The sequence below is a fragment of the Porites lutea genome, chromosome 6, assembly GCF_958299795.1.
Source record: "Porites lutea chromosome 6, jaPorLute2.1, whole genome shotgun sequence".
Taxonomy (NCBI): domain Eukaryota; kingdom Metazoa; phylum Cnidaria; class Anthozoa; order Scleractinia; family Poritidae; genus Porites; species Porites lutea.
In genome coordinates, this window is record NC_133206.1 from 20,155,581 (window position 1) to 20,179,353 (window position 23,773).

The window sequence follows — 23,773 nt, forward strand, 5'->3', positions numbered from 1 at the left end:
AATCTCTTGTCATTGTATGGATATCTTTAGGAGAAAATTGATGTTGGTGGCTATTGGGGCTTAAAGGATTAAGGCAACGTCCACATATTTTTGATACACAAATCGACCCTCCGATCGTCCACACGAAACCAGTGAATTCTCTCACCGAAATCACATCTTTTTGAAACCGCTCTCCAAAATGGTGTAAGGCCTCTTCCTCAACAATCCAGCTAAACATATATGCGGTTTCAAAATGTACAGATTCTCATTGTGGACGGGGCCTAAGAATCATGTTATTGAAAGGGCAGTTTCGATCGTTATGAAGGAAATGACAACCAGACAATAAGCGTAAGACATCAGTTCACTCTCTAAGGTGGCAATAAACCAAAATCATTAAAGTTTTCGAATGAAAAAACAAACAAACAAACAAACACATTGGGCCAGTTGTTTAAACGGAGTTTAGTCAAACGGGCGTTAACCATTTTCAGTTTGCCGAACGCTTTCATGTAAACGCCATTTATTGTGAACAGTTTCATTAGAGCATATAAAGGGACAAGAAAACGATTTGTCTTCTTAAACGAACCCACTAAGGAAGCGACTTGGAGATCCAAAGATTTTTTTTCCTAAACCGCGGCCTAAGTTGGACTTCGTTTAAATAACCGACCAGTTCAGTTTCTGTCCAAGTTAACTCTCTCTTAAAGGTGATGTTACACAAGACGATTCGCAACGACGACTTTTAGCGCAACACAACGTTGCAACGTTGTTGCGACGTTGTTTTGAATTGTTACAACATTGCTCCAACATTGCAACGCTGTGTTGCGCTATCGTCGTTGCCAATCGTTCGGTATAACATCACCTTAACCGACACCTCTCAATAAAGGTTGATTTCCACTGACGCGATTTTGGCTACACACGTTAACGCACGTAAATTTTAATCACGTAAATAAAATAAAGGCAAAATAAAAAGTGCTGAACTTAAACGAGAAGTTGAGCGAGGTTCGATTTTTACCCTTACATGTACGAACGACCTTTCATGCATTGCCTCTCCGGCTATTTTATTTGCGAACGTAAATTTTACGCTGGTACGCACGTAAAAAATTACGCGATACTTGAAAGCAACCCTAAGACGAACTTTTTTCGAACGGACACATGATGCCGATCCCAATGACGGTGTGCGTCTTACAGAGAGTTTACTGAATGTTGTTCTTACTCGTTCCTTATGGTCAAATAGTACATCAATTCAGTTTTTATGTACTGGTATAGAAACTTTTAAGAAGACCAGGCCACTATAATTAATGAGCTGGTATTGATACGTACATACAAACATTTCTGTTACAATTTGATGACACTTCTTCTTTATTTAGGAAAATAAAGCGTTGCCAGTCGGTCAGGAAAAAACCGGTTATTACTTAGATTGCTCATTGTTTTATTATTACTATTATTTTTATTTTTATTATTATATTGTTTTTTAAAAAAATAATAATAACATCCCGTTGTGCAAACAGTTTCCTGTCCTCGGATTTATGACGTCATTGTCATCTAAATTTGCGACCTGGAAAATTGCCTGAAACATCGAGAAAGTATTTTCAACCCACTAGTTAGCTATTCTCTTTCACTTCACGAAGTAGCTATTACTGCTCAATACTTCTTATCTTTTACGAAATTCGCCGTGGACAAAATTGATGTTCGTTTGGGTCGAATACAGATTAATCATATTCAATTTTAAGAAACCTTTTTCAGTATTGTTCCTACTAGCGTAGGACGGTTTTCTCTCAGCTGTTCTCTTACAGCAAAGCCGCACTTTACGATAACACCTACGCCTTCAGTCAATTTTGTGCCATTAGCTTCATGGGTAATTTTCCTATTCAGCCCACCCAAGTATCCCAAGGATGCCGATCTTATAGCCAGTTCTCATTTCTCTCTTTCAATTTCGGGTCGTTTTGGCGATTTCGTCATCGCGTACGTAAATGGCGGGCTCGGCACGCATCGTAGAATTGGCGATGCCACATCGGGAACATTCGTCTTTTCCCACAACTGATGAGTATCTCTGGCATTCCGATCTGTAGCAATTTCCATATATATATTTTTTAATTCCAGCAAAGTCACTTTTAACTCCGAAGACTGATGCGGATGCCTTTCAAGCTAAGCCAAAAGAGACCCTGACTTTATTTCACAATTTTCTAAGCTAAACTCGATTGAAAATACATTCTACATATTACATTTGTACATATATATATATATATATGTTAAAAAAACACCGTTACTGTAAAGTGCAAGTTTTAATTTGAAGTATCCTGGTGTTTGAGTAACTCGAAAATAAAAAGCAAATAAACACAAATCAAACAAACCCCCCTGTGTAGCTTTCCCGCGAACCTAAACCAGCGAGTCACAAGTTTTTAATTTGGAGGGGAGAATTGTAGATAATAAATTGCTCTGTGTCATAAATATTTAAGCGAATGGGACGCACTTTTCTACATTTTTGCTCAAAATGCTGTAATCAATGCTGAAGCAGAGTGCTTTTGCTTTACAAGCTGAGAGTCGCTCGATGGAGCAAGCCCCATCTTCTTTTTAGCAACAAAGTTAGGCATGTTAACTTAATGACCCATTTCAACATTCAGTGCTACGTTTTACCCTTGATTTTTCGGCTAGCCGTGTGTTACTGGATATATATACTGATCCATAGCACATTAACAACGTTCTGCTATTTTTCTTCCCAGAAAAGAATATTAGCTAAGATTAGCTTGCATATTCCTGATGGTCAGCGGTAATACAACTCATTTTACGGCAGGTGTAGCGATTTTCATAAAAACTCTCCATGCGGTTTAAGGCGAAAACAAAAGCAATGAAATAGAAAAGAAATGACATACTCACCTTTTGAAATACATTTTCGTGGGAAAAAAATAGTCATTTTGCCATTGACTTAATGGCTAATGGTTTCAATACTTAACGAATACGGTTGATGAATATTGCCCAATATTTCATAGCCCACAATTTTTCGAGTCGGACCAGGTGATCAACATTTTATTTCCTCTTACAAATTAAACCAGGTGCCGAGAAGATATAATTCATCTACGCTTTCGTATACGTAACTGCAAGATTATCAACAGTAAAGATCTTTAAGTCGTAAATTTTATTTAATTCGGCTATTAATTGCACAAAGGAAAACGACTTGAACAGAATCTGTAGAGGCGAGGGTCGGAAATTTCTCGAACATATTGGAAACATTGTTAAAAGTTTTCATTAGAAGATCGAACGACAGGAGATATAGAATTTCACAAAAAGGCTTAAAACTAAGCAGTGAAGAAAGAACGGCGGCTCCCACACACAGGTCCAAGATTTGTACCATCGATCAGTTCAATCCACGTCAATGTGTGTTGTTCTTACAAGATATTGCCTATACCGTTACATAAATATAATACATTTATTGCCCAAAACTAGATGCCACGAAACTGTATGTGATGAATTTGATAAATACATTCGTTTGTTAAATCAATGGACGAGTTGAATAAGTTTCCTTCATTATTTACTAACTAATGTGTATTCAATTTGTCGAAATTTGGGTCAGCTAGGTTTTTATCTTTTCTCTGCACTTTATAGCGGTCGTGCCTTATCAAGCAAAAGGGAGGGTAGTTCTTCGCGAAACGATATGTGTTTCGAGCCTAAAACAAGCTGAAAGGTTTTATAGCTCGTGGCTTTAATTTAAAATTATTTTTTTCTCCAAAGCGAAATTTTAATCTTTTTCACTCCCAGGGGCAATTATGAAGACTCCAAAAGTAATGTGATATTTATATAACTTCTTTGGAACACAAATATTCAAACAAATTTCCTGTTGCAATTCTCGATCTATGTTTCGTTTACTTTGGGTTTTTACACATAAAAACGTTTTTGATTTTTTGAGAAGTTAAACGGTTGAATACATTTCATACTAAATAAGGGATGCTGTTTCCATGTTTTTGATCCGCGTGCGAATGCACGTGCAGTATCCAGGAAGAGCGAGGGGCCTGTGCTTGCAGGGTATCTTTGTTATGGTAAAAGAGGGTGACACAGCAGTTATTGACACGAAAAATATTTTATTAAAAACTTTTCTTTTCTCAATTTCTCGATCTGCGAAACTCATTCATATTTTACAGTATGGCATTTTATATTTCTTCATTTGAAAATATTTAGCTGTTTTTATATCATATATATTATTTCAGATACATACTGTAGGCGATCATAAATAAGCTAGAACGCGACGGCATCGACGTCATTAAGTATTCTACTCTCTTTGTCAAAAGATTAACATAATTTACTTTCAGATGCAAAATGACTCAAAAATAGCGTTATTAAAAATACGAGCATTTACTTATTCTTTTTACAAATAGCTCCAAAATACCGATTTGCCTCGATAGTACTTGTAATATTCACAATTTGATTGGCTTTTTAAATACGAGGTTATAATAGTCTGCTAAGAAAAATTTCAGCGAAATCAGAGTGTTCAGTTCATATAAAATTTCGTTTTCTGCTCAAGTTGAATTGGCAATGGTCCCAATGCTCTTCTCCCGGGCGAAACGATTTTTTTGTCCTGTAACCGTCATGTTACAAATAAAAATTCTTCCCAGTTCTTCGAGGCTGTTTTTCTCCTTTTGGGGCAAAGTTTATATCTTGGTTTACTACTGAAATTATCCGGTCAAAAGAATACCACATTCTTCTTCGGGTTTTATCAGCGCCAAAGTCTGGATAACGCGACCATCTCTTCGTAAACCGTTAAAAAGGATGACCATGGAGTGGTAACAGACTACTTTTGATTTACCTCTTCATCATCATCGTCCGTAGATTCCTCATTCGCACCAGCAAAATTTTCAAAGAGCTCATCCCATTCCTTGATCAAATCTTCGTATGTAACACGGTCGGCGTCAAATGAACCACTTTGCCCATGTCGAAGTATAAATTCTAGCCCGTTATGAACAGCGTTCGCACTGAGTTCACCCATGTTTGTAATGATGCGGAGGGGCTTGTCCGTGATTTCGCTTGCTTTGCGTCGTATTTTCGTCATCTTTTTCTTGAAGCTCTTTCGCAAGTTGTTTGGAGGGACATAATAACGAACTTCCTCCAAGTTTTCTGCCCATTGTACTTTTTTGTCTCCGTTACAGGACCAGTTGTCGTTCAAACTTCCCATGTTTCTCACTTGAAGTCAATTCAGTCTTCAGCGTTATAAACAGTGATATGCCCCAGCATATATTTATACCGACAATATTGGAGTGAGGAATTGATTGCTCCTGTCAGCAATACACGCGTAAGTTTAATACTTTCAGCTCACCCACGCAATTTTTAAGTATTTCATTCCTGATTGTTCATAGGAAGTGGGGTTATTTTTAGGCTTCAGTGACGGAAACACATCCTACTTTGGCAACTCGACATTAATTCGTTTGTTCTACTTGCGTCAGCCGTGGAGATTTTACGTCAGGGTATTAGAGACAAATGTTTAATCCTCCTTTGCTCTTCTCTCTCTACACTGATATAAAACCGCCCTTTCTTTGTTTTCGCTGGAAACAATTTTTTGTTTCGTAGTCTGGTCCATTCGGGCCTTTTCTTTTTGCTAGCAGTTTCTTTGGACTGTTATTTATTAGTATTTAAAAGCAAAACAAGACTGGTTCTGCATTTAATTTATACACCGGCGTTACGAAAAACGAACAGGTGTCTTGAATTGGATTGGCTGGAGCTACTAGCTCTATAGGATGATTGGCACTTGGTTGTCAGAATCAATAATTGTTCTTATGCGATCGCTCTATTTTTATTAAAACGTGATCTTTGTAGTTGTACCGATCATATACGTGAATACAATTGGTAATTTAACTCAATTCATTCGCCGCTATTTTAAAACAGTGGCTAATACATTTTGGGCGGTGTTTCTCACGTTTCACGGTCTCAGTTCCCGTAGCCTGAGATTCAGAAATAGATATCAGTTTTGTTCCGTAAAGCTATTTTTGTTAAATACTTCCTGCTTTTCTGAATGAAACGAAAGGGAACTGAGAGACTGAATTTCTTTTGAAAAACATAAATAATTTTCTCAGGAATTCAGCTGTGCAACTGCCTCACGTAATTTCTATTTACCCGCTTGTGTCGGCAATAACAATAACCAATGTACCGAGAAGCCGCGACTGCAAGAACTTTGAGGCCTCTCTTACGATAATTGTATATCATTTGAGTCCTTTATTTTGCGATTTGAAAAATATTAATACCAGTTTGAGACACAGAGGAACACCGGACATGTTGAGTAATGAATGGGTTTAGATAGATTAAGGAGAAACATGGATTGTAAACCCGACAAGCTTGAAAACTTAGGCTTACTTTTGCAAGATGCCGTGCGCCACGTAGCTGTTTATAAAGTTACTTTTGATTAGTGGTGCAAAAGCTATTTCAGTGTATATAAACACTGGCGTTAAAAAATACATGATATAGATATGCTTCTACTCTAAAAACATAGTGTAGTATATAAAAATTACTATTTATATATCTCGGGCGGAACTTCTACTCATCAAGCGGACAATTATCAGGGGCACCCAACGGCAATTTTCGGAAAATATCTGTTCGGAAGACGATTTGAGATCTAGAATTTGCGGAACATTTATTGTCAAATTTCTTGCTTGCCTGCCTCTCCTAGGATTTTCGAACATCTACAAAATGGTATAATTACCCATTTTTAACGGATTTTTACCCTAAAAAAGGCCACCTAGAATTTTCGGGAGCCTTTTCCTGGCTGAAATTCTCGAAAAGGTAAGTTTTGATCCCTATAATTTTCGGATCACTAGACTTTCAGCTAGGAAATCCGAACGGATGAAAAGTTTTAGGGGATAAAAATATGCCTATATCTACCGTTTGAATACTAAAATACGTTCAACAATGCTTTGTTAAGTGGTTTTGAACTATATCCTCGTTGGGTGCCCCTGAATTATTACCAGTTGTGCAATCCGAACCTTTATTTTTCACTTGCAAATGCTTACTTAGTACAACTGAGAAACATGTTAAGCATAAAACGAAGCTGCAATGCAAAAGTTATGGTGATCTTAAAAGGTAAATACAGCTTTAGAAGTGTTTCACGTTCAAAGTCAGAGTTTCGTAATTACAAATAACATAGAAGAGAAATATTTACATACTACGAAACACGTACCGGAGCTTTTTCGTGCTTGACTTGACTGCTTAACAGTTTACCTATCAAAATATCCTTCGTGCAGCTTTCTGCCAAAGGCCTCGGGATTAGCATTAGAATTCTTTTCAGGTTACGAGTTCGAACCCCAACTAGATCACCAACTAATCAGGGTCTTTAGTGACAGAACTACACTCTAGCAAAATAATCTTGGTTGTGATTAACAGCATGTCTCTTAGAGATCGTGTATTAAAATTAGGTAACCTGTAAATTTTCAGCCGTATATCTCAAAAGTATAGCGATCGCAACGACCGCGGAAAATTAGAAGGATTTGTATGGGAAAAACAACTCTTCCCACCTAGTCACTTACATACAAACCCTTGTAAATTTGGAAATTTTCAAACTGTCGTAAAATATATCCTTAAGCATAATGGGGCTCATACCTCCTTTTTATTCATAACAGGCAATTTGAGCCCTTAAATGCATAAGGGGAAGATTTAAGGACAGTTTAAAAATGTCGAAATTTACAAGGATTTGTATAGAAAATTAAACCACTGGGTGGCAAGAGTTGATCCTTCTAATTTTCGGCGGCCGTTACAATCGCTCCTTTAATTTGAGATATACGGCTGAAAATTCACAGGTTATAATTACGTAATGTTAATATACTCTTTTAGTTCCATCTAACAAAATTTTTTAAAAGTGAACGATCTTCGTTGGTTTACAACTATTGCAAAAGGCCTATTTCTGCGCGTGACGGGAAAACGATCGAATTTATGTCACGTAACTATGTGACGTCACAAGTGTGTAACAAACAGACATTCGAGTGAGAGCAATGCGTGTAACTAAGGCGTTCGGAATCTTAGAGAGTAGAGAGGCAAACTATGGAATGATATATCGCGTTTCCATGTGATGAAAATAACTTGCCCTTTAAAGAAATTTAAAAAACCCACCACACGTCTGTTCGAAAGTCGAGCAGGGACCAATTTTCAAGGAGTTTGTCGGGGTGGGAGGATGGGAGTGATTACTTCACTTACATATCAAGACGTGTCAGTGTGAAAGCAGCAAGCAGAGCATCTCCTTGAAACACTTTATTTTGAGAACATATGACCTAAACTAGTAATAATCAAAGGTTACGGAGTGCGGGCGACAGCGATCGAAGGCCAAAACGCGTTTGCTCCGTCGCAGTGCTTTGCGTAAGTTTCAGGTGACAGATAGTCAAAACACGCGTGACCAGATTACGAGTGATAGAAGGTCAAAACGCGAGTGATCAAATTGCGTTTTGCGCATTCCATTCATTCTTCGTGGAAGTCCAAATGAATGCTGGCTACATACATGCGACGCACGCGTAATAACAACCTGGGATTAGGATTGCGGGCTCCTCTTGTCGCCCGCCACAAGAGGTGGGTCTATGGGCTGTTACTTCTGTCACCCATCGCTTATTACCAGGATTCTATTCGGGTCACATGTACCGAGCGGATTCGTTAACCTCATATGCATTACCGTACCATTAACCGTGAAGGCCTCAGAATACCCTGCAGCGAATCTGGGTTAGGGTGCCCAAACAGTTGTTGCATAATAAAAGTAAATAAAGGAGTTTTTTACGAGTAAGTGTGAAATTTTGGATGTGGGATTGCGGTTGGACGCACGCCAATTGGTTGTTCAAAGTGTAAGCTTAATTTATACAGGTCCCAATTTTTCTGCAAGAATTTCAAATGATGACTGAAATTCGCTAATCGTTATAGCTGTTTGTTCAAAGTTCACTGAAAATTCTGTGTTGTCTCCTCCAGTGGTTTATGGCCTGGATAAAAGGTGTGTTCGGAGCATATGATTGATTGACAATATCTCTCGCAAGCAGACCTCCAACAATAAAAATTTTTCCCCAAAAGTAAATCTTGAGGTCTTCTTATGCCTTGACGTTTAATTATGATCCCGTGGCCAAAAATTGAAAATGAAGGAAATTGGCGAATTTACTTTGTTTGGTTGAATAAATTGGCGTTTCTGACAGAAGATACACATGCGTTTATTTTCCTTTACAATTTTTTATTGAAGTGCAATGGATAGTCATTCCAAACGTGAAGTGTTAGAAATATGTAATATCAATAAGAAAAATGTTATTACTTGATTTCTTTTCTTAAACCGGCCACCAATTTGTCAAATATTTAAAATTTCTAGATAAATGGTCACGTGGCATATCACCTGACTTATCAACACAATATTCATACTTTAAAACGTTAAGGACGATGAGGTCTTCATGTCTTTCAATTTTGATTCAGCTCCTTAATCTGTGCTGAAGTTATAGCAATAAATTATTTCCCACGGCTAAACCGATTAGAACCTGACCTTAAACTACTTGAGACCCGGGCAGGAGCCCGTTATCCCGGTTGAATTTGGCACCGCCACCTGTTTTTTTGCTTTTTTGCTTTTTTGTTGGTGTTAAAACCCATGCATCACCTACATGATAATAAAAAAAACTCATAGCGTAGACTTACTTTAGAATAATATTTACTTAATAAATACCACTGATGTGATAGCTGGACAAAATTTGCCTCCCAACGATTCACGCTCGTGTGTGATTACTCCGAATCTACTTGTTTATGCATAACCGACAGTCTCCAAGATTCTTGTTTTGTCTTAATTTCATCGTAGTTTTACTTATTTAGCAGGTTTAAATTTTCCGACCCTCAAAACCTTGACCTCCAGCTGGGAAGTTTCCACTAAAAACATTCCTCTTTGTACAATACTTGACGTTAATTGGACAAACAAGTTCCAGTTGTTTGTTCTTTGGGACAGGTAGTCGAAGTAGTAAAAGAAAACATCAACTTAGATGATTATATATCTTGAATTGATTGCCTTTTTCTCTCTCTTTCCACGTTTTTCACGTCAGGCAAGCTCATGGTTTAATGAACTGGAAGTCGTTCGACGTAATTAGTCGGCTTATAGTCTCGGTCTTACTTCCCTGTTCTTGGATCAAGACGTGAAGAGAATGGGCTGAGGAGGCGTCAACTGCAACTTAAATTCGTCGGTTTGTATGTTATGGTTCATCACATCGCGTTCTCAGTGGCCTTCACCGTGGTTTTTTGGCTTCACATAACACGGCTACATGCGCGGCCTACACAGGAAAATCAGTTTGGTAAAATATCTAGCTATCTTGTCGGTGGATGTAGTATTCATGAAGTTAGTGATATGTCACGTCAATAAGTTGATAACTGATTTGTCAAACTTATCAGTGGGGGTAAAAGGATTTTATAACCTATGCAACAGGTCATACAGGAACACCAATTATTAACCCTGTTCTGGTAATTGAGCTTTGAAGGCCTTACTGTGCAGGTGCAGGATGAAAACCGGACTCGTTTAATCTTGAAATCCAGCCTGATCGCCGGGAGTGATATAAAACCTGGTTTCCATATAATATTTAACGGTCTGCAATATTAATTCTAGATCTGCGACACGATCCAAAGCTGACTGTCACTTTAATTTTCAGACTAAAGACGGGTTATCCGTTGGATAATCCTTGTCAGTCTGATAATCCGTCTAATTTGATTCGTCTGTTCATCCGAATAAATAAGTATAAATAAGTTCATTAATTGCCCTAGGCAGTATTTATAGCACAAAGGCCACTGGTACCGGGCAAACAACTGAAACAAATAATTTATATAAAACATAACGCTATGATAACAGGCCAATAGGGCGGAGGCAAACCAGTTGGCTATTTATAAGCGTATTCCCCAGGCGAGGATCTAAACTCGCTACTACCGAGAACAAATCCAGCGGCCGGTCAGGGCTGGACTTGAAATTATAGCCTTTGGATTGCAAGTCCAAGGCTCTAACAGCTCGACCACGGCCATGCTGCCTAGTTCCCCCTATAATACAATGTGAAAACGTCCAGTCACTTTAAATGTACAATTTTTTTTAAAGTCTTTCCTGGTCCCTGAACAAGGAAACGTTAACACTTTTTCGGATACATACATACATACATACATACATACATACACACACACACACACACACACACACACACACACACACACACACACACACACACACACACACACACACACACACACACACACACACACACACACACACACACACACACACACACACACACACACACACACACAGACAGACACACACACACACACACACACACACACACATACACACACACACATACTAACTTTATTCAAGATGTAAACAAGCTTATTTAAAGGAAAAACGTAATATTAAAAGACACCTTCAAAAGGAAGTTTAGAGGTTAGCCCTATATTAGAAGTCCCAAACAGAAATAGAAAATGCTAAATAAAAACATCAAATACAATACAAGTATTCAATTTAGGTTTCTGAGAAACTGCCCGCATACCCCTCCCCTAAGCCAATATTTTGTCCTAAGTGAGAAATAAGTGTTAATCTTAGCTTGGGGGAGGGGTTAGGTAGGCAGTTTCCCGGAAACCTAAATTGACCCATTTTTTCTTCTTTAGTTCTTGTTGAAGGTGATATGATGGTAGAAAAAGTGTTCTTTGAAGATAAAAGGACAAAGCGTGGAGCCGTAGTTAGTAAAACTGGGAAAAATTACTATTGGCCTGCGACTGCTTCGGCTAGCAACAGAATTGTAAGAGTTCCGTACTTATTGAATGCTGGATTCTTTGGTACGTATAGCGCGTAAAGACTACTTTTTCTCACACTTATTTAGAGCCAGCGTGACCAAGATTTAGAGTGATCCTTGTAAATCGAATCAGGAAAACAAATCACTGGACAGACTGGGATCTCCTCCCAGCTGTAGGAAACAGTGAAAAAAAAAACAGAACAGAAAAAAAAAAACAACAACAACAACAACATGTAGACTATAGACTAGAAATATTCGCCACTTTAATACATGAAGGAAACTGGGCCGCAAAGACTTCTGGGACTGTTATTAGAGACAGGGAGAAACTGATTGGCTCATAGCTGTCCCGCACGATCCCAGAAGCAATTGCGGGACACGTTTCGAATCCAGTTCCCTTCTCGCTTATAAAAGTGACCGCTAAGTAATTCTCAACACGTCATAGATCTTAAGCCAGCGGTCCTCTCGTCGGCAATGCAAATAAGACCTTTCTCGCGAGTCTTACATTTTCTTCTCTACGCACGCACGTGAGCAATCCACTGAAGATACTGCACGGTAATGATATCTCTCATGACTACAGTCTTCTTATATTCTCAAGATGTCTTCGCTCGAGTAATCTAAGAGAAACTCTGCATCCTTCTCATCGGAAGCCTTCCGGCGCCACACACCCTTCATCATGCCACGTAGACAATTTGCCGCCCAGCAGGCCTCAAGCTTGAAACAATTTGACGCCTACTTGGAAGCCATGCTTGCCGCGTGCCCTAGATAAGTCGCGAACGAATGCACGCTTTCGCGATCTTTTTTCTAGAAGCCAAGGACACCCTCAAGTCTGTTACTGAACACATCTCTTCATCTTTCTTTTTGACTCTAGGTTCTGGATTGAAACAGGCGTTCAGACAAGCTTCCGACGAGTACCGTAAGAGAACGTGTATCAGGTTTGAAGAGAAAACAGACGATGACGAGGATTACATTGAAATTATCAGCGGCACAGGGTAGTGAAATACTTATTCCAATACCAAGTCAAACTTCACTTTTTACTAACACTAATGTAAGCACTCCCTACCCATTCTGGTAGTCCGCGGCTCTCTGGCCTCCAGAGAGGCATGTTTTACCCGTAATCACCATTTAGGTTATTAAGACTGGCCAAAAAAGCGATCATGGAAGGCGGTTTGGTTGCGTGAAACCGACTTAACTCTATTTCAATAACTAGTTTACAATTTTTTCCCCCTTGTAAATTACAAAAGAAACCTACACAAATCAGGAGACCGTCGTACTTCCCTCTGTAATAAACCCAGTGTAATCTATCGCCGGGTACTCGGACGAAACTTCAGCGGGTTTGTTTACTTTCCCACTGTTTTTTTTTCTTACATTGTGTATCTCCCATAGAAGCTAAAAGGGGTGGCAGGCCTTAGATCTTTACCAGTATGAAACCTATGAAAATCTTTTACACATTGCTCTAGCGAGAGGAACTAAAAGGTTTACACTTGAGATCGATTACCTGTATCCTCCTATTTCTTTTGTCAATGTTTTCCCTTTTTCCTTCTTTTAAACAAATATGAATAACGAAATACACTGGTTCTGTTACGAGAGGGGTGTAGAAGTGAGTTAACGTGGATGCCTCTTTTCCATAGGTGCTGGTCTCAAGTTGGAAAACGCGGAGGCAAACAACAGCTATCACTTGGTTCAGGATGTGAAAACAAAGGACGAGCTATCCATGAGCTGATGCACGCTCTTGGTTTCCTCCATGAACAGAGTCGACAAGACCGGGATGAACATGTGATAATTCTATATCAAAATATTCAAGATGGTGAGTGTACCTGTGACTGTACAGAAAATAAAACATGAATATCTTATTGATTCAAGTTCAAAAATCTAACTAGCACGTCGCAGGCGGATAGAGAAAGCTACTTCGTATCTACGTGAGGCGGTACAATTTTTGGTGGCGAAAAACTTTGCCGTAAGTCACTTTACCGCCGGAAGCCCTTCCTGCGCGCCGTTCAAACCGTGAACTGCAATTATCGAATCTTTTGCAGGGAAAGACTCCCAATTTGAAACACGTTATCAAGAGACCAACGACTTGCCCTATGACTTTCACTCCATCATGCACTACAGCAAGACGTTTTTCAGCAAAAACAACCAGCCCACTATTGCGGCACGCATTGATCCAGAAATGAACTTAGGACTAAAGGACAGCTTCTCTGCTTTAGATGTTGTCCGAGTAAACATGTTGTACGAATGCCCACAGCTACAAACCAACTGTAAGTACATCCATTGCTTTTGAACCAACCACCCCCTGGGGGTCACCCCCTAAATGGCCTATACGGGGACACGACTGACGGGGAAGCCCTCCCCTCCCCCCCTCCCCCGCAAGGGGTTCCTTTTTTATGCTATGCTTCAGGTATATCGAAGGGCTAGAGAATGCTCGGGTTGAAGTATATGCACGGTTAGGGCAAACTTTCATTTAAGTGTTTTAAAGGACCTTTAATTAAAATGTTTCGAAAAGACATCACACGAAAATGGCAAGAAGACGTTCTGTTTTAACGTTTTAACGTTTTATCCTTATTAAGTACGTACGTTAAAGTGCTTCCATTTTTTAATGGAAAGTAGGCGAAAGGGATACCTTTTCTGACAAAACATGATATATAAAAGGGTAAGGGGTTGCATCTTGGGGCGGAGCTTCCCCGTTCAGGGAGTTATTATAACTCCAAAAATGGAGTAAAAATTTTAGGTACAGGATAACCACTTTTATGGAGTTACTTTAACTTCTGATTTAACTCCAAATTTAGGGTCATTTTTACCCTTGATGAAAAAGAGTTCTTTTACTCCCAGTCTGGAGTTAAAATAAATCCGAAAATGGGGTTATTTTTACTCCTTACTTGTGTTGTTTTTACTCTTTTTGTAGTTACGTCAACTCTGAAAATAGAATAAAAATTTTAGATACAGGATAACTCCTTTTTTGGGGTTATTTTAACTCCCCAATATCTGGGGTGATTTTTACTCCTGAAAAAGAGTTCTTCAAACTCCTTTTTGGAGTTGAAAAAACTTCCCCCAAGAATAACTCCACTTTAAAGAGTTAAATTAACCCCACTAGAGGAGTTATTATAACTCCTTAAAAATTACTGTGTATAAAGCTTTGTTGAATAGTCTCCCCCCCCCCCCCCCCCCCACCAACTCCATCCTCCGGCTGCCACCCTAAGAGAACTGTGATAGTCTTACAGGATCCTTCCTCAAGAAATAAGATACCATTGCACTCGAGTATTTCAAGTCGAGAAATCCGAAATCTGCGTCCGTAGTTTCCAAGAAGAATAGACTTAAAAATTTTTTTATTTTTTTGTTTTCTTAGAATCTTTATTTTGATGTAAACAACAATCTCCTAATGCAACATAAAATTGCTAGAACAATCTTCATAAAAAGAAAATCTACAAATCTCTACAATATCTCTTACTCCCTGCTCTTACACTTTTCTTGGAAACTGATGAATATACTGCAGTAAAATCACAAATTTACTTGCCCTGCAGTGAAGTTATATTTCGTTACTGTGGTAACCGCTGACGTATCATTGGCTGGAACGGACTCTAAAGTTGACATACTTCTCAATGGAGGAACAGGTGACTCGGGTGAGATAGAACTTGGACAAACTACTCAAGTACCAGATCCCTTCGAAAGAGGAAGGTGGGCTAGTTTTTCCAGTTGTTATTAAACCGTACCTCAAAAGGGACCAGTCATAATTTATTTCCTGGGAGGAGGGGTCCGGAGAATTTGGGGCTTAACACGGTAAAATATGGCTGATTCCCCACTTTAAATGTCATTTCGCTGAACTGATTCCCCCCCTCATAACTTTTAATAGCTTTTGTGAAACCCCCCAACGTTTTCGCACCCGTGCTCACCTTTCGACGTGTATATTTGCTGAGTTTTTTTAGGCGCAAAAAAAATCATCAACAACGTCAAGAAGAAAGGAGAAAAATGCGAGTAAGGTCCGAAAAGCCCAGGAGAAGCGACTCGAGCTAAGCGCACGTCAGCTATTAGGAAACAGGTCTATCGAGGTCGCGGAACAAATTTTCGGTCTCAATCGAAGAGAATAATAAAGTTACCCATTGCTGACTTTGCTAAGAAACTAACAAGGCGTTTGCATCTGGACTCTTTACTTTGGCTACTAGAAAAAGGTATTTTTAGCACACCCTTCACAAAAAATCTAGAAGAAGTAGCGGCCGTTTCAAGAGCACAAAGTACAAGGTCAACTTGCCGTAAAGCTGGACTAAATGTTATTGTTGTTGTTGAATCGGACGGTCAAACTCAACAGAGATCTCAAGAGATAAATGAAGTCATCGAATCTGATGACGAGGCTCACGACGCATATGAAGAGATGACATGGATGATTAGGCTCAAGATGAGACAGATGAGGCGGTTAAATTGGTTTAGTATAGAGTTGACAAACGGGAACTCATCTCTCACGGTGACGCTATTTTACAATGATTCATGATCAGGCCTAGGCCAAACGTCGAAGTTTTCATGAGATGAACCAAACTTAGTGAGTTAAGTTCATAAAAAATTCGACGTCTGGCTCAGTTAAGTTCGTCTGAAGGAGTTTGGATCGTCCAACGCGTTCTATCCGTCTGCTTCAAAGTTCTGTTAGAACAAATTGAGACTGCAAACACAATTGATCTACCAGCAGAAAAATGACGCATTTTTTTGTATGCTCTCAAGGTTTGAGCTTGGGTGACAAAACGTGCAACATCGCTTTACAACTCGCTCTGTAGCAATGCTGAAAAACAAGTGACACATTTTTTTGCCCGTTTTACCGTAGCTTAAGGTGAAAAAAAAAAACGCAGCACGTGTGTGTATAAGGCAGTTTCTTTATCACGGTTTACGTGACGTATTCAATTGTTGATTTTAAAAATTCTTCTTTCTCAGCACAATAACATTTCCGGTGATTTCTCCCGACATTGGTACTTTTGAATCGCTTAGGATCCGCCTGGAAGCGTCTTCCTGGTTCAACTGGTGGTATCCTAATGCATGGGATCTGGAAAGAGTAAGAAAATGAGTTCTTTTTTATTAAGTCACGTGTAAAGTAAATCGCAGGTCCACGCATAAGAACTCTGCTTTTTGGATGACCTGAGAAATACTAAGATTTGAAAACTGGGCATTTTTAATTTCAGAAAGTGGAAAGAACTGAGCCGACAACAATTTACGAACATTTGAAGAACCTAGGAAAAAAGTGACCCTCCCCCTAACATAGTACTGAGCCCCCCTCCCCCCACCCGCGCGCTAAATAATGACCAGTCCCTAAGCGTTGCACGTCCCTGTGCTCACGATTCGTCAATTTCCCATTTACTTTGTGTCTCACTTTCAAATCGAGACAATTCCAGTGATAAAGCCGCTAAGCTAGAAAAAAATATATATTTCAATAGTAGCACGCTGTTTGAATGTCCAATTATAACTGGTACAGTTGCAATTTGTTTTACTTTGAAGAACTTCGTCACTTTCTCTTCAGGTAGAAATTGAAACTCCAGATTACAGGACAACAAAGAAGAAGATAATACTAAATTTCAACCGATGGATTTATCCTGGCGATCATATCAGAATGACAGAACGTTGAAGCTAACCGATCAGGGATCAGAACTGTTTGCGCTCTAGGCTTTTGATCCCGTTAGCTATAATTTGAGCCAACTTCGACAAAACTCCTTTAAGCTCTCGGACTGGCTTGAAACCACCTTTGCTCGAAGGCGTGTGGGCCGTATCTGCTTACGTAATTCTAAGTGTTCTTCCAGGCGTTCAGATAGTCGGGATGGAGGGGGTAGGAGAAAGCCGTTCTCTTCTTTCTCTCTCTTTTTTTTCTTTCCGCGGTAAGTTTCGTGCCTTCCCCTACCTCAGGTATGCTTGGGTCAACCTATATGTAAAATGAGGGGAGTGGTCCATCTCCTTCACTGTTCAAGATATTGCCATGACACTTTGCCATTTCGATAAATCATCTTAACATGACGTTGTCACAAATGGGTCTTGCAATAATCATAAAACATTGATATCGCCTAGATTTACCTCACTGATTCCAAACAAATTTGGAAAAATGCTCTAGATACCAGGAACAATAATGTCACCAGTTTTCATTGAAGACATCGATTCTAGAGTGCAGAATTTCCAAAGAAACAAACCAGAAATAAAAGCATGAATAGTCAGGCAATGGTTACCATGGAAACACTATCGTGAATAAAGCACACTCGACCAGTTTAAGGTCTTGGCCTAGTTTCATGATTCTTGAATGTTTCCTTTCGTAGATAGCCCACACCCTTAAATTCTTCATAGAATAATGCGTGACCCACTCCTTAACTCGGCCTGAGACTATCTGAACGTCTGGCAACTACATGCTTTTTCTGTTTTGAATAAAAGATATTAGCCTGATAATCAGTCTATGCGATGGAAGTCTAGGAAATTATTCTGAATGCTATGTTTTACAAAAGAAATATTAAAATTTACTTTCTTTTTAAACTTGCCGTTGCTGACTTGTTATTATAATTATTTATTATTTATTTACAGTCAATTTGAGATAAAGTTCAAAGTACCATAATCACAATACAAGATATCTTAATCTTGAAAAACAATACAGTTTAAGTTGAAGGACAATAGGTAATATAGATCGGGGAGGGATCAAAACAGTGAGTGGTGAGGAGACCTCATAGAAAGCCAAAGGCTTGTATAAGTAGCCCCCCCCCCCCCCCCCCCCCTATAATATGGTCCGCATTGATTGACCATTGACTGCGGCCGACTGCGAAGCATCCCGCCGTACGCTTACCTGCGAGCAAACTCTCCTATTTGGGCTAGCCTGCGTAATAGGCGATAGGAAGTAGTCGGCACAAGAAAGTACGGGCGCGCGCACGTTCGTTCTTTCTTGCGCCCACTACTTCCAAGCGCCTGCTACGTAAGCTGTATTTGGGCGAGCGAAGCGAGCCGCGCGAAAACGCGCGAGCGATCGGCGAAACCCCCCGCCTCCCCGCTTTCGCGTCTCCTCTCGCGTGCCTCACGCGCCTCTCGCGCGTGTGCTTTTCACCACATCCCCCAAATGGAGAGCTTGCTTGTATTCATTGTACTGAACAGTGTGTGAATATTAGCGGTTCGCGATCTACATGTATCAGTACCAACAATTTCTTTTAAACAAAGACACACACACACACAATCTAATTCTTTGTTGTCAAATACCGTGCTTAATTCTGTATGCGAAATGTGAATCGGGGTCATGAAAAAAGGTCTCTTTTCTTGAACAGTGAAGGTCAGGGGTCAGGGTGTAAGGAAGCCTGCCTTGCAGGCGCCTAGAAACGCAGACGGGAAGTAACGTCTGCGAACAACGAAGCAGCGCCGAGATCCTTGTTCTGGGCCGCCAACGGACTCAACGAATTACGGGGAGTGCGTTTCGAATTGATTGGTAAGAAGACAATGTTTTTTTTAACAGGCCAAACATGGCGCGTAATCAAATCTTTGAACACAAGTGGGGACCCAGAACAAAGATTTCGGCGTTGTTTCGGCCATGGTGCAGGCTACACAGGCTAGGTTTGAGATCTTTAGCAGCACACCACTGTTATATCCAAACTTTCCTCAAGTGCTTTCCTTGGACTTTTAATCAAGTCGGTACTTCATCCTAAGGTGTACCTGATTCCCCGTGATTGTGCACGAATTTTAAAAAGCTGTATTTAACTGAGATAAAAGGGAGTTTAAGATACCACGACGGCGACGGCAAGGAAAACGTCGCTTAAAAAGTGAATTCGCGTCTTTTGAATCCCTTTCGCGATTATTCCAACTAGCTTACTTTGTCAAATAAAAGCGAACTCTTCTGGAGCCGAATATCTAACAGCCACTATCCAAGGTTAGAGAGAGAAAGAAAATTGGGTCCCGGCTCGTTTATATTACGTCCTCTATAAAACGTGAAATTAGGCATGTTCACGTATTGGTCGTGCAGTGACGGTAAAGAAATTTACAAAAAAGCGTGCTACTCGTGCAAAGTTGTTGTTTTGCCTTGTCAACCTATTCCTTTTTCCACGTTTTCGTTGTCGTCGCTGTCTGTGACCAAACGCCACCATGAAAATGAACAAACAATCTTACCGGTCAGCTGCCCTCTCCATTTTGCGCAAGTCACAGTTTGCCGGGAAGTATCGCGGGAAGAGAAAAACTGCACATGGAGTAACAGTCAAGTGAGGAAAAAAACTAAGATAAATCGCAAAATAATTGGTCAAGATGGATATACCGCAACTTGCCACCATCCTATCGAGTACGTTTGACCCAAACTTGAGAGAAGAAGCCGAAAAGAAGCTAAACGAGGTGAGTGTTCGAGTTACTTTCGTCCGTTTAAGGGCTTACTCGATCATCTCACGCGATATTATTCGCAAGCAAAAAGCCAGAATTTGACAGAAAATTTTGTGTTCGGCTTCGCAGGTCTTACGATTTGAGTCCAAATTGATGGATTTAAATAAAGCCATTGTGAAAAGTCTTTTTGATTGCGCTCTCGAGCAAGAACTGTACACGTAAAGTAAAAAAACTACGTGATCTTTTGGAAAACGACATGGGTTTAATAGGCATGAATCCAAAGATTACCTCAACGAATATCTATGCAAAATTTTTTAAATTTTTTTCCCTCACAGATTCACAAAGTTCCGGGATTTCTGACGCTTTTGCTACAAGTAGTTATGTCAAATGATGTGCAGATTCCTGTGAGACAATCTGGTAGGTAATAATTAAGCTTAATTGCGAAACAGTTAAAATTTACATGTAGCATGATGTACGTTTTAACTTAGGTATGTTTACACTTGAATCAGGATAGAACAAAGTCTTAGGCTCTATTCTCGGTTTGCACTGTCACACAATGAAAAATAAAAATGCAAACCATTCAATACAGAAGGACTACAATCTGGGAAATGAAAAAAGATAAATATACAAAAACCCTTGCCAAGAATCAAGTCTGTGAAATATCTCAATGCGAGATATTGGGAAAAACGGTTTACCTAAATTTATAAAGTTTTGTATGGAAACGCTATGTTGGTGTCCCTTTCAGGAACACCAATATGGCCGCCGGATACCAACAGAAACATCTGTTTTCGAGTTTTCCTACTAATGCGTGAATTCTTCGCTTGAGGAATTCATAAAGATTACAGTAATATTTATTCTGAGACTAGGAATGTTTAGATTGCAAAATCTCCCAAAATCGGTAATGTTTTTAACCCACATAAGAGCTTTCCCGGCCACCAGCTAAATGCCGCGTCACGCAAAAGTCTGGAAATTCAAGCGTCCTGTCTCGCAAAACGAAGGACCCTTTCGAACCAAAAATTTGTGTAAGTAAAGATGTTTAGGTACTGTAATACCTCGTGAAAGTAGAAACTCAGAAGAGTCGATAGTTTCTTAGTTTGATTTTTGGTGACGTCACGTGCAACCCAATAATATTTTACAGCACCTGCCATTTGGTATGTCCTAATTCAGCCATTTTGGAGACTGTTTCGCCACTACTGTTCTGCCTAACTTCCTGCAGTTGTTGAGGCTGACTCATATTTTTTTTATTGACTGGTCAATCATTAGAAAAAAATTAAGTTAAAATTGTGTCACCAGGGCCCAGTTGCAAAGAAGGTTTTGTAGATAATGCTAACCCCTGGATAAATCACTACCCACCAGATAATTAACAATCTATTACACAATGCATTATTGAATGAGGCTGTGAAGAATTATGCAGGTCAAGGAGAATGTTATTCATTGATAACAGCCCCCGAGATGTGCCTAACACTCCACATTATACAAAAGCCAACTTCAATTACATTGTTCTGTTATTCATTTAAAATAATCTGAGTAAACAACCAAGTGTTGTCGTAGGCTTTCCTACAACATTTGCCTGTTTCTTTGCGTGGTTTCAGGATATAAACAGATGTTTTTTTCTTACAAATACTCCTTAACAAGCAGATAACATCCACTGTGCAATATTATTTTTGGTTACTATCCTATTTCTTTAGTTCAGTTTTAGTTAGAAATTCAGCTAATTGATCTTTGGAATCTTGAATGACATTTTTCTTTAGTATCCCCTGGCATAAATAGCTGCATTGTAAGCTGCCATGTTCTAAAGCTCTGCTCAGCTGAAGTGGTTATTGCCTGGAAATGAGCTGCTACCAATATAATATCAAATGGATGGGTTATTACATTTACGTTCTTCTTTTAAGTGCCTGCTGGTTATGAAGAATCAGCCTGATATTTCAGCCAATCAGAAACAGAAAAATATTCTGAATGAATAGTAATGCAAAATCATTCGAAACAAATTTTTTCTTTCTTTTCATTGGCCGAGAGCCCACCACGTGACCTGCAAATAACTGCCTACAAAATGGTCTGCTCATGCGCAATGCCGTCCAACTGTGTTTTGCTGCAACTAATATTCTGCTCATGCATAAAGGAAACCGTGCTTTCTCCTTCTTGTGATTGCTCTTGCGTGAAAATGGCAGATTGCCTCATTTCCCAAGGATATTCATTGAAAAAACAAACTCAGTGATCGACTGATAAAACTTGGTTAACGCAAAATATTATGATTTGTCAGTGTCTCGCAGATCAATTATTTGCCTCAGCCTTCGGCTTTGGCAAATAATATTGATCTGCTCACCACAGACAAATCATGATATTTTGCTCAACCTCGTCCAATAATTGTTAATTATTGGTTTCTCAAACACTTATCCCCTAGACAGCACTATCGAACATAGTGTTGAACAGTGCCCAGTATTCAAGTTCAGGCCTAATACAGGTGTACATGCATGAATTTGAGAATGAAAGTAATAATTCCCTGCAGGTGGGATTTACCTGAAGAACATGGTTTCTCAGTTTTGGAAAGACAGGGATCCATCTGAGCTTATTGATGGTGTGCAACCTTACGTGATTCCCGAACAGGACAAAGTTATAATCAGAGAAAACATTGTTGAAGCTGTGATCCATGCTCCTGAATTAATAAGGTAGAGAATAATTATTATTGCTAGTGATTTGTCCGTTGGGATTCTAACCTCTGTCGATGAGTGTCTATGAATAAGGAAGGGGACATTTGGGGGGTACCTAATACTGCAATGCCATAAGAAGAAATTAGCAAATACTGAAACAACATGTCGAAAATCAATGAAATACTTATAACACATTTGTGATCGGTCATGCTTACCATAAGCAGCCTCTTATTACTGGTTATTACTGATAAAAAACATTACACATGTACATGTAATTACATATGTATTTCAGTATAAAGTTTAGAAATAAATTTTATTAGTACAAACTTACTTTACATATACTGGTACATATGCCATGCACCCTGAATGTAATGCAGAGGGCAATAAACAAACAATAAAGCCGCAAATTAATGTTGGTGGACCTGTTTGCCACCAGTTCACCAATATTATTTTGACTTAATTATAGTGTATTTCTTTGTGCATTTTTGCCAGGGGAATTTGACTCTATAATGTGGTCAAAAGTGTTGGGACCTTTGGAGTATTACATTCTGTTAGTAAAACTGGAACCTTCCCTCCCCCAAATAATGCTGAAGTTTGAGCGAAATGGGTGGAAATGATTTTCTGGAGGAGGGGGGGGAATACAACATTGTTGGGTAGGGGATGGGGTCAAGAAGTTATCAGTAGAATTAGACTACTATGTAATATTTACTTGAAAGAGTTTTTCAAACTGTCCCAAGTTCTTTTGACCTCCATTGCATTTGCATCTTTGATGCTGAAAATGTCAAACTACTCTGGTTTGCCCCCTTCTCCCTGCACTAACAGGGTTTGACATCAGTAGTTGTTGTATGGTTTTTTTTTAATGTTGTATAAGCAGCATTGAAAGAATAACAACATTACATTTACATGTTCACTGTACATACTGTAGACCCAAAACGGTTCATTGTGCCAAGTTAGGGTTGATGTATTATGGTGTTGCATTAAGGTCTTAACCTTTTAAGATTATAGTTACAGAATTTGTACAGACTGTACTTCACTGTTGATTGATTTGAACTTTTCTTCAACTGCTTTGAAAAGGCTGAGTCAGTAAGAGCCGGCTGTTGGCTAATTTCACTGGCTGAAAAAAAGAGCTTA

The 23,773-nt window shown here is 39.3% G+C and overlaps 2 protein-coding genes across 2 annotated transcripts in view; both read left to right on the plus strand.

Annotated features, from left to right (window-relative positions):
* Window positions 1-17,485, plus strand: part of LOC140941464 (hatching enzyme 1.2-like) — a 59,359-nt gene extending 41,874 nt beyond the window's left edge. The window contains exons 2-9 of the mRNA XM_073390460.1: window positions 9,990-10,235; window positions 11,584-11,751; window positions 12,577-12,697; window positions 13,337-13,512; window positions 13,739-13,963; window positions 15,224-15,377; window positions 16,617-16,734; window positions 17,197-17,485. Coding sequence (XP_073246561.1) covers window positions 10,139-10,235; window positions 11,584-11,751; window positions 12,577-12,697; window positions 13,337-13,512; window positions 13,739-13,963; window positions 15,224-15,377; window positions 16,617-16,734; window positions 17,197-17,301 — 1,164 coding nt within the window. The 5' untranslated portion in view covers window positions 9,990-10,138 and the 3' untranslated portion in view covers window positions 17,302-17,485. The remainder of the gene's footprint in view (window positions 1-9,989; window positions 10,236-11,583; window positions 11,752-12,576; window positions 12,698-13,336; window positions 13,513-13,738; window positions 13,964-15,223; window positions 15,378-16,616; window positions 16,735-17,196) is intronic.
* A 2,337-nt stretch (window positions 17,486-19,822) lies between these two features.
* LOC140940280 (importin-7-like) overlaps window positions 19,823-23,773 on the plus strand; it is a 32,963-nt gene continuing 29,012 nt past the window's right edge. The window contains exons 1-3 of the mRNA XM_073389205.1: window positions 19,823-20,009; window positions 20,330-20,411; window positions 22,501-22,660. Of these exons, the coding sequence (XP_073245306.1) occupies window positions 19,926-20,009; window positions 20,330-20,411; window positions 22,501-22,660 (326 nt within the window). The 5' untranslated portion in view covers window positions 19,823-19,925. The remainder of the gene's footprint in view (window positions 20,010-20,329; window positions 20,412-22,500; window positions 22,661-23,773) is intronic.